A 12,392-nucleotide genomic window follows, 5' to 3' on the forward strand; every position below is an offset into this window, starting at 1 on the left:
AGGCTAGTGTAGACTCCCGACTGTGTCTGAGGAACGAAGTTCAAACATGTTTATGATCATTACAATGAAATTTATTTATTTATTTATTTATTTATTTATTTATTTATTTATTTATTTATTTATTTACTCGTTAATTTATTTATTAATTTATTTTTACAGATGTCAAAGTATATTATTCGCAAAGTCATTTTGCCAATTTTTGCCATTTGTTGTAATCTTTGATGTTTTCATTGTTTTTAACTCTTTTCTTGAATTTAAGTGCTCCAACACCTAATGGATTTTCACACTTAGTATTTATTTAGATATCAACGATCCCAAAGTCAAGCTGCTTAAATCTAAATCAGCACTCCATTGCCAAATGTTTATGGACACCTGACCATCACCCCTGTATGTATTTTCTGAACATGCCATTCAAGACGGAGTTCCATTTTCTCTGTTATAATAACCTCCACTCTGTGATGGCTCTCAGTTCAGAACATGGTTGTGGGGATTTTGTGACCATTATGCCCCAACAGTATAAGTGAATTCAGGCAATGACGTCAGACAAGAATACCTGGCATTCAGTCAGCGTTCCAGTTCATCCCAAAGGTGTTCAGTAAGATTGAGGTCAAGGCTCTGTGCAGGATACTCGAGTTGTTCCACTCGAACACTGCATTTACATTTACGCATTTACGCATTATGCACTATGTACTCTACCTTCTAGTGTATGAATTTTATGGGGTTTTATCTTCTCATATGGAACACTAACTTGTAACTTTCTTACTAACTGGATGCATATGCTGTTTTTCATTTGATGGCAAATGACATCAAATGTATGTAATGTGACACCGCAAGCTTTAACAAAATACAGTGCATTTTTTAAATGTTGAAAAGTGAATTACACACTGTGGGCTAATTTTAGAAACATTTGTAAGATAACACAATTGTCATCAGCTCTCTTGATATTTTTTTCTCATCCAGCATCAGTTTCTGATATCCCTGCCCCCCCCCCCACCCTTTTTTTTTTTTTTTTTTTTTTTTTTTTTTAGCAAAGTGCAACTGTTGGCTTCATGAAGTGTCAAAAATTCAGTGAAGTTAAATCAATGCATCATCTGGGAATTTTTCACTGTGAGCAAACTAGTCACACTATTTATACTACTAAATGACGAACATTCATTACACTTTATTACACATAACACTTTATTTACACTGAATTGGTACAAAATAATAATAACCTTTGGAATAGTGCAAAAATATTCGATTTGGGACGTACCACTTAATAAACCTTGCTTTGTGCACAGGGACATGCTGGAACATGTCGGGGCCCCTTAGTTGCAATAAAAGGAAATCTTACTGTTATAGTTAAAGATATCTGAAACATTTGTGTGCTTCCAACTTTGTAGCAACATGTTGGGGAAAGGCCCACATACATTAAGGGTGTGTAGCCTAATGGATGAGGTGGTGGACTATGGATTGCATGGTTACAGTCTTGAATGCCAGGTCCACTAAGCTGCCACTGATGGGCCCCTGAGCAAGGCCCTTAATCCTCACTTGCTCAGTTGTATGCCATAAATGAAAACATGGGTGTGATGCTCAGGTGTCCACCTACTTTTGGCCATCTTGTGTACATATCCAGCTATCTTATTCTGAGCTCAGCAATGTGGATAAAGGCTGTGTTGCAACTTTAAGAAACCAGATCAGACTGGATCCATCAACATTACTCATCTAACAGTGTCTAGAACTGCTTGATTAACTGTACTAAGGTCTGAGCTCACTTGTCTTCCAGACATTCTCCTCAAATTGCAAAACAAACCATTTAAAAGAGAATGAACAAGGTTTTTACATCTTGGTAAAAATAATTTTTTAGACAGATGTGTTGGATGTTCTCAAGGAAATAAACAGATATAGTATATATATAAAATGAGGGCTAGATTCAGTTTATTGGTGAAGTGAATGTGTGAGAGTCTGTAAAACACAGAACTCAATAAATGATCTCAATAAATGAAAACCATGGCAAAAACTGTTCTAAACAAGATGACATAGTTTAATTAGATTTATTTGATACTCATTTCAGCTAGATACATAACCTATCTCTATCTACTCTGTTTCTACAGTATAAATCATTCTTGAGGAAGCTCAGCCGTTCCTATGACTGGGGTTGTTATGGTTTGTCAAGGTGTACAATATGAGACATACCTTACTGCTGACCTTTTCAAGTGTTAAAATACATTTTTGCCTTTTGTTTCCCTTAGCCTTACCTTTCCTCACAGCTACACCTTCTTTCAGCTTCTAATTATAATGCAACGATTGACCTACTTACCTTCTAATGTAAGACATTTTATAGAAATTAATATCTTTTCTATTCAAGTTGCATTTGTTTTATACTTGTTTTATTATGAATGTATCATATCCAAATCCATCATGTCGGAAACATCTTTATGGACTGCCCATGGACATGTTTAGACCTGTAAAGTAAGCAGTCGAAATAACCCCAGGTACTGTATATATCAGATCTGAACTGATGTTGGTAAAACTTCCATTATATCATGTGGTATAAGAACTTTTATTATTATTTCTTCAGTATAAAGACTCTCTCTTTTCTGTCAGGCTTTCCATTTTTTTCCTGTAAAAACTGAGATGAAACGGAACGTTTTTTTTCACATTGCTGAATCTCAAATCTGATCATTCATTCTAATAAATAGTTAAGGGAAGAAGAAGGTATTCATTTGTTAAGACCTTAATCAGCTATCAGAACATCTCCTTAGTCTTCACTCAGACAGAAAGGCTATTAAAGAACACGGTATAGGTTTTTGCCCATGGAAACACAAGAATTAGTCATGTGTTTGCAGGCTTACGTAAGTTTTAATCAGCAATGTATCTGTATCCGAGACAGGCCCTTTCTTATTCCTCTACCTCTGAGTTGCTGTGTATAAATGTCTGGAATGTTCAGGCTCTTAAAACCAATCCTATAAACCTGTCCTAGCAACTTAGCACTGTGTCCTAGCAAGCTAGCAGCTTACACATCAAACATTTGCTGAAGGTACTAATTGTAAACTAGACATTATTATATGTTTTACAATGAATGGATGCAGATCAAATACACACACAGAGACACACACACAAGCTCTTCTGTGTTTAGACTTTTTTTAACAATGCGGATTGGAAAAATAAATACTTTCCATCATATAATGTGCACAGATTAAAAAAAAGTAAAAGTACAAACAAGGGCCATGTGTATTTGTAAGACATTTTGATATGGATATAGATATCATTCACAGTATGTAACTTCATCAGAGCTTAAAAATATTACACAAATATATATGATTTAATACAGAAATAAGCACACAGACATAAAGGCATGGATACACACACACACACACATAGAGACATAGAGATGCATAAAGACATGCGCACATATTTTCAAAGTCATCACACCTTGTCTGAACACATGATAAGGAGCAGGAAATTCCAAGCCTAATACCCCCAGATCCTACTTTCACGACCTTTTTTATTTAAAGTGTTATAAACACTTCACCAAAAAATGTACCATGGATTTTGTGTACTTTGCTTTTCTTCACATACTTGAAAATACGGACACACTCGCACACACACACGCACACACATACACACATACTGTACATTTGCGTACAGGGATGGACTACACAGTGGTAGCTGGCGTTGCTGTGTTCTTACTTGGTCTGAAAATAAACAAGCTTGGAGACCTTCCCAAGTGAGTCATTCATTAGGCCAATGACCTCAGAGCACAGATCTGGCTAAAGGAAGTGTTTATCCAGCTCACAACTCGGAACACTTCCCTGAACTACCAGCCACCAGGGAACGCTGAACAGATCTTCCAGTTCATTCTATCTCTGTGCTTACTCAAGCATGTTGTAACTGTTTCGGATTCTTGTCTCTTGCCACCAGTCCTGTATAAATATGACAAAACAGAACATGAAGATTGTCTAGATGGATCCAGTTTGAAGTGAGATCAGTTGTTTAGAAAGACACTTCCTGTATATAGAATAATATCATTTGTGTAGGTCTTACTGGAAGGCTGGGTCTTTATGTTGTCTTTTCAGGTTCAAATATTTCCAAGTTTAGAAGGAAACATCATGAACTAAATTGAGTTGGGGTTACTTTCTGTGGGATTCTTTTTAGAATTTTATAACATATTGCAAATTGTTTTCCACTGTAAACTACATTTACTACAATTACTGATACTTGATCTAACATCTGCACAGCCACACTGAAAACCATATAAATCTGTTATGTCCATTTGCCACTAGCAGCTATTTTGACTCTAAAACATCTTTAAAAACAAACAATTTTCCTTCTTCACAAATATCATGAAAGCTGGATAAACTGCAATTAGTATGACCAAATATATGGGATAGACTTCAGATCTACTGCCACTTTGAACAGGATAAAGAAGAACTGCTCAGAAATGTTTGCTAGAAAGTTAACTATCATTAGAGAGTTAGCTAGCACACATGGCTAAGAATTAACATTGAATACTTTAAAGAGATATCATCAGCTAAGTCAACTAGTAGCCTATTAAACATTAGTGCTACGTTTCAGTAACTGGCCATTTTAATAATGATGTGCAAAAAACATATTTTAATCTTTAGCTGTGATATAAGAGGAGGAAATGCTAATAAGATTACTAAATCACAGCGTTGTTTTCATCCGTTCACAAATAGACTTTTGAAGGTACACAGATGGCTGTGCCTATTTATTCTGTATCCTAACACTCTGTGGAAAACTTTACCAATGTAGGATATGGATCAAGCGGTCAGACATCCTCTCTGGCGAAGCTGATTCAGAACAATGGTCACTCTTCAGACTTTTATTTTAGGTTTCATCTAAGTGTTTCCTGCAGGTTTCCTTTGTAATATTAGGTGATGAGCAAAGCTGTCGTTTGTTAGTGCAGGCAGTTGTTTTGTGAAGATTTTCCCCTATTCATATCATATCCTGTCATTGTGTAGTAGTTTTCCCTTTTGGTAAAGTACACACAGCACTATTGATGCTTATTATTTCATCAAATATGAACTGAAACTGTATATACTGTCTGATGCATTGGAAACTGCTTTTGTTTCTTTATTGATGTTAATAGAACAGTTAGTTAATTTACTGTGTATGTACAAAAAGGTTTCTAAACTGTAGCCTTCCTTGTTGCTGGGGTAGTACCCTTTTGTTCCATTAGTATATTTTACCTACAAAGATTCGTGTAGTGTTTCTTTAAAGCTTACCACTGCAATGTAATTAACACATTTCCAGGTGAAAGACATATTAAAGCTATTAAATGTAAACACACATGAAAAGGATCTAGTTTAGTACACTTTTTTCTGGAAGTGTACAGATGGATGTACAAATCTATATTAATATTCACTCAAATTGAATCAAATTGAATGGAATGCTTTTTCTGTGCATGTTTTACCCTTCCTATGCACAAATACACTGAGATCACATAACACATTAGTTTATGTCTTTCATATGATCTCTGTGTAACTATATGTTTTGAATTTGCAGACTAGGGCTTTGTAGCAGAGCACCCCAGTGACATGTGGCCCCAAAAGTAGAGAGTTAAAATACATAAATAAATCAATATTTCCAGCCTTTCATCCATCCAAACTAGTCAGCCTTCATTTCCCTTTGAGCTATCTCATCATCACCCTGAGCTCTCTCTGTATGTCTTGTCTATTCTTTGATGGCCTATATATCCCTGCCACCCCCGTATTCATCCAAGAGAGTGTGAAGATTTTCTGGGAAGAAAATGCTGCACTCTGCATACATACTCCTCAGGTAAGAATTGTGCAACAATCACTAGATGCCTAATATATAAAGGATGTAGCTCTCTCTCTCTCTCTCTCTCTCTCTCTCTCTCTCTCTCTCTCTCTCTCTCTCTCTCTCTCTCTCTCTCTCTCTGTGTGTGTGTGTGTGTGTGTGTGTGTGTGTGTGTGTGTGTGTGTGTGTGTGTGTGTGTGTGTGTGTGTGTGTGTGTGAGGCTCAAACTGCTCTTGCTAATAGGAACAGATCAGTCAACTGGCACTCAAAAGCATTAAGTAGGTCATCTATTTTTATTACTGTACATTGTTTTATTCAACTATGAAGATTCCACCCAACAACAAGACGTTTTACACCGTGTCCCAAAATGTCATGGAAGGCAAATATCAAAAATTAAACCAATGTCTATATTATCAAAAATGTCCTACTAGAGAAACTACTGTGTTATGCGTAGATGTGTAAAGGGTAAATGAGAGTAAGCAGTGTTAATGTGACAGTAGTGACCGTTCCTCTGAAGAATTGTTGATTCTGATTGGTTAGAAGGTGTTGATTCATTTTCTTCTAAAACTACATATTTATTTTAATGCGTTATAGTAACAACCTACACAGGAATTTTTTCGCTCCTCATCAATTGTATAAAAAAGGTGTAACTATTGATATGGTGGTGATTATTTAGCATTTATTAGAAGTGGTAACTAGTGGCAGTGTTATACAACAATCAGAGGTTAAAGCTGTAGCTTTAAGTTTCCATTGTCCTGTACTTTTTGGGTTTTTCTGTAACATGACAAGCTGTGTTTTAACCTTATTAACTTTAAGAGAGTGACCAAAGAGGGGAATAACTCTTTATTCCTGTCATAACATGACAATAGAAACTACATTGTTTACTGGATGCTGAAAATAGCTGTGAGGAACAAAGATGAGCAAAATTATTTACCCATAACAACATGCTTTACCCAATAAATTGACGTTTTAAAATGATTTTGCTGTTGTAATATGAACATAAAGAAGGAACAAAATATCAGAGAGTTTTGTATCCTGTTCAAGTCAAGTCAAGAAGCTTTTATTGTCATTGGGTGGATAAGATATGTCACTCTTTCCTGTGATAGGTCTGACATATTGTTTTAGTTTCCACTGTCACAAATGGAAACATTAATAGGCCAATTACAACACAAAGGGTTTAGCACAATGTGAAAGCATTTCTAGGTCATAATGTTACATCATCACATTGTATTTTACTGTCATTTTCATTTCTCTTAGTTGCATCAGCAGTATGACAACCTTCAGTGTTTTGCAAGAATGTTCTCCACATATTTGAAGCCACTGTGATTTGGCTTTAAGCGTTGTAAACTTGCTGGGGCATGTGAAATCGTTGCAAACTTTCATGTGCTAATTAGAAGAGCACTGATAACTGTTCATCAAATTAGCGGAAGCATCACCTTCAGGTTTCAAATATCAAGTAATTCTGGTGTGTAACGGTCTTCAGAAGGCCTGGACTATAATCCCAGAGAATGTGTATTCTGTGGGAAAAAACTCAGACATTTGAGCAGCAGGTAATTGCACTTAAAGTCTAACTAGAAACACAACTCTTCAAAGTCAAAATAACAAACCCTATCTCACTCAATATTTTTTCACACAACATGTGAGGTGTACATGCTGGTATTTTGTTGCAGGGGTAATTGTAAAAGACAAAAGTCAATTTAGCAGATAAAGACACTGTATAGGGACACTATACCTTATCCAAAAGTAGACAATTTTTATTTGAAAAATTAGCTCAATACTCAAACTTGCATTTTGCATTACATCCTTATATGTATAATGTTAGGTCAATATATTGCTATGTTGTTTTTTTTTATTATTATTAATTTAACAGTTTCCTGCATTATAGTTAGATTTTAGAAAGATTTTGCTCAATACTGTACAATTCATCTGACTACATTTTGTCAAAATCACAAATTTGTGTGAAGGGAAATACAATGACATTTTTTGCTGTTAATATCAATGTGTATACACACACACACACACACACACACAAACACACACACACTTACACTTTAATGTCTGACTACTGTTCAGTGAAACTTAAACGGTGTTGTGCACAAAGCATCTGACCCCACCCTTGTTTTATTTCACTTCCAATTTTTATTACTGTAAAACCAGTTACACAAATAATACCACATGATTTCCAGAAGAAAAAACAAGAAAAGAAAAAAAGAAAGACAGTGAAGCCTTAAGGCTTCTGTCAACAACTGACATTTACATTTTTAATAATTGTTCTGTAAAACATTCATTCATGTGAAATACTTGCTGGGTTTATGTAAACTTGGCAACTTACAACAGAAATCATTATTTTAAAGTCAAACTTAAAAGTACCACAGACAAAGAAGTCGAATATGCATGTATTGTAAATCTCTTAAGCTATGTGCCTCGCTGGTAACAAACACAAAGATAAGGGCTTGTACATTGTTATTTTTCATTCTTTTTAAACAGCATATAGCTATTTCTTCAGTGCAGTGAGATTATGCTGATCATTGTAGAACTGGTATTTTAAAAAAAATCCTAGTTTTAAAAAATAAAAACAATAACTTATTTATGTACATTTCTACTGCACGGTCACCCAGTGCAAATAAAATAAATGAAATGGGCCATTGTATACATATTGTGATTTCTATGGCAACATTTTGATGCACTATTTTAAAAATAAAAATAAATCGCTGGCTGTGATTAAAAGCATGTTGAATTTTAAGCAAAGCACAATGAAACACAGCCCTGACCACCCACATCACATCCCCCACTCTATGCATCCTCATGCATTTCTTCAAGATTTTGCAGGACTGCGTGGCAACCGTTTCCTTGTAAGAAACATATTTCTGTCTCTCTCTAGTCAAGGCTGGAAGCAGGATAACCCCAGGCGTCAAATTGTGACCCTATAAGTGTTTAGGAAGGCAAGTCATATCTGTAAACCCCAATGCCGGACTTGTAGTAGACTAATAGGTTTGCCATTCAACCCTAGTCGTCCGATCCCATAATGCAACGATCAAGGGAGCATTTCAGTGTCCCCTCTCCCTCTCAATGGGCTTCAGAAGAATACTACACAAAAAAGAGACGCGCCCATTTTACATCAACAGCTGCTGCCCTGCGTGCGCGTTTGTGCAGCGACGGAGCAGGACACGTCGTGATTTCTTGGTGTTTTCAGAAGAGTTCATTTGAAGCTTGTTCAGAGCAGTTTGCAGCACTGACCACAGCCCGGAGAGGGTCTCGTCCTCTTCTGCAGCGCGGCGCGGGTGGCGGTCTCAAACACCTCCCGAACGCCTTCTTTAGTCTTAGCTGAACACTCCAGATAGTCGTAAGCACCGATGCGTACAGCCATGGCGCGCCCGTCCTCGCCCTTCACCGGCTCCTGCTTCATGCGCGCTAGCTCATTGCGCACGTTTTCATCGTTGCGCAAGTCCTTCTTGTTGGCCACCAGGATGATTGGAACGTTAGGGCAGAAGTGTTTGACTTCGGGAACCCACTTCTCAGGGATGTTCTCTAGCGAGTCAGGGCTGTCCACAGAGAAGCACATTAGTATGACGTCCGTGTCCGGATAGGAAAGCGGTCGGAGCCGGTCGTAATCCTCCTGACCGGCCGTGTCCCACAGCGCCAGCTCCACTTGCTTGCTGTCCACCTCGATGTCCGCCACGTAGTTCTCAAACACTGTAGGGACGTACACCTCTGGGAACTCGTCCTTGCTGAACACGATCAGGAGACAGGTCTTACCGCAAGCACCGTCCCCAACCACCACCAGCTTCTTTCGGATAGCGGCCATTGTACTGGTTCTATTAGACACTACAAATAACTAAACAACCTTATTAGATACAAGTGATCTCTCTGCTTTTATAGCGCTGCCATATAATCTACAGTGACTTCCTCTCACAAGGTTTGACCACAACGTTTCCATGAACAGCTGCTGGGCACAACTTCTTTATAAAGCAACCTCGCTGCTTTCTTAATATAGCACTCCAATGGAGAGCAGCACGATGACTTCATGCTTTTAAACTCGCAATATCATTGGTTGAATCAGCAGAGAGGGCGTGGTTTATTCTTTTACCACGAGGACTAGAACTGCCGGCCTCTTGTGTGCGCATGCGCACATGCCACTTCAAATTAGTGGGCACGTTTATTTATAAAAGTATAAACGTTTCACAAGACGATTAATCTAAATGGTAAAAACATCATAAAAAATGACATCCTGAGACAAAGTTAAGACAGAAACCATATTATTTATTTATTTGTAAGAATGCCATGGCTTTATACATATTTTACAACCTCTATTTGACTAATATTAATTATTAATATTATTAATGAATCTATTATGTATTTATTGTTGTAATTTAAGGTAGATTTCAGTGTAACAAAATTAATTGTTTTGTTTATTTTTGGACAAAGTGTTTGAAACTATGTGAAAAATAATATACAGAACACCTACAAATTTTATGTTATCTCACTCTAAACTATTTATTTATTGATTGTGGGCCTATTGATAATTTATGGTCATTTGAAACTCTGACACGTGTCTTTAATAAAAGAGATGCATATACATGTGCTGATTTATCAACTTTAAACACTACAGGTTTGTTCGAGTTGAACTGAATTAAACATTTTATAAAAGATAAAGATAAGATATGGTATATAATTAGTTACCGTGTGTTTTGAAAAAAATTGGCGGTATAGACTTTCTCCTAAAATGTGATTTTGATGTAAATAAACTCCTTTTTCAGTTTTCATAGGCAGGCTCTAATTCTGGCTTCTTATCTACAAACATAATTTTTTAACCCCTAAGGTACTTCATCTGGAATAATCAATATGTGAAATACAAAAATAAATCAATATTTTACAATAACTGGGTTAAAAATAATAGATTGTTTATTTCAAAACTGCTAAATGACAAAGGTTATTTACTTACATATTCTGAGTTTCTTATAATATAATTTAATATCCCAGTTCTTCAAGAAAATATAGCATTGTATTTGATGCAGTTTCTGCAGGTTTTCTGGAGATTATTGCAAAGTAATATGAACTCTAGTGATAAGAATCTAATGTTTAAAAGAAGTCCTTTTGAATGGTATTAATATTAAAGACAGTAAATGTAATAATAAACTTTTTTGGGAGTTACTTCACCGTCCTGCAGAATTGGGAAGCAAACAATACTGGGACGGACTCATTGATAATATTAATTGCAAATTGGTTTGGACTTACAATAATAAGTATTGCATTAATAATAAAATTAGGGAAGTACATTTTAAAACAAAACACAATTTAGCCAACAAACCAATTTCTACAAAAATTTTAAAATAATATATTAGATTCTTGTACATTCTGTAATATAAATACAGAATCTGCTGTGCACCTTTTTATTGTATGTACACCATGTTTTTTGGATTGATGTCAAAAATTGTTTTTGAGTCATTACGTGGGACAAAAATTAATAAACAGGAAAAATATGTTCTATTTTTTTATGGGGAAAATAAAATGGTAAAATGTCCTATTTTTATTTTAAATCTTTGTATTTTATTTGGAAAGTTTAAATGGTCTGGAAGGAAACCAAACATTATCTGCATTTAAAACTTTAAAATGACTTACAGGCCGAAAAGCTATGAAAACTATGGATTTTTACATTGCTATTAATTCCAAATTAATTGTATTGTTTGATACCCCTTATTTGTATTTCCATTTTTCTTTCCTTTTATGTTATACTGCTGTTTTAAGATTTTAATACTATGTTATTGTATTATGTTATTTGTTATAATTTGAAAAATAAAAATAAAAAATACTAAAGGTCTACAGTAATAAAATAGTTTTTATAAGATTTAACCCCGGGGGCAAAATGGCTGCTCTGTTTCAACGTCTACATGCATTCCTTTAAAGTATGGAAATCTCGCGAGAGGTATGACAGACTTCCATGTTGGCTATGACGCGCTATGACGCGCCATGTGCGGTGGATAAATGCGAGGACTGCACCCTGTGGCGGTGGCGGCTATTTACTGCGAATTTAGGACGTGTGTGGAAGTTTCATTGAGTTTTGTTGTTACAACAAACGCTGGCTATGACATAACAAATGTAATTTATCATTATATTAGTGTCATCACAAACAAAATGTAATCTTACATTACTTCAAAAGTTGAAGAATTTACTTGCAAAGAAATACATTTTATGTTTCTCTAAATTTAAAGGGCTTGTTTTTTCTTTCTTGTTTTGGTTTGAGGTCATTTTGCACTCCTTGATTGTTATTTTTACATGTGATCATGTGGATATTAATTGGAAGCACTGCCTTTTTATTTATAATTATAACACAAGTGTTTTAGAAATCTGGAATATTATTCCTACTTTCAGGATGCAAAAGGAATGTGCTAGCTCAGTAGTTAAATTGTTAGACTACTGGTCAGAAGGTTGTGAGTTTGAATCCCAGGTCCACCAAGCTGCCACTGCTGGGCCCCTGAGCAAGGCCCTTAACCCTCAGTTGTTTACATTGAAATAAAAAAAATGTAAGTCACTCTGGATAAGGGTGTCTGCTAAATGCCAGAAATGTAAACGTAAAAGCAAATATTCAGAATACAGTGTTTTTCATATAATTGAATAATAACAGCAAAAAC

The 12,392-nt window shown here is 35.7% G+C and overlaps 1 protein-coding gene across 1 annotated transcript; it reads right to left on the reverse strand.

Moving 5' to 3' along the window:
* Positions 1-7,882: 7,882 nt before the first annotated feature.
* LOC113659651 (rho-related GTP-binding protein RhoB) lies at positions 7,883-9,736 on the reverse strand. The gene has a single exon (XM_027172557.2). It carries the CDS (start codon positions 9,566-9,568, stop codon positions 8,978-8,980), a length of 591 nt encoding a protein of 196 aa, XP_027028358.1. The 5' UTR covers positions 9,569-9,736; the 3' UTR covers positions 7,883-8,977.
* Between the last annotated feature and the right edge of the window lie 2,656 nt (positions 9,737-12,392).

Source organism: Tachysurus fulvidraco, chromosome 12 (genome assembly GCF_022655615.1).
Source record: "Tachysurus fulvidraco isolate hzauxx_2018 chromosome 12, HZAU_PFXX_2.0, whole genome shotgun sequence".
NCBI lineage: Eukaryota > Metazoa > Chordata > Actinopteri > Siluriformes > Bagridae > Tachysurus > Tachysurus fulvidraco.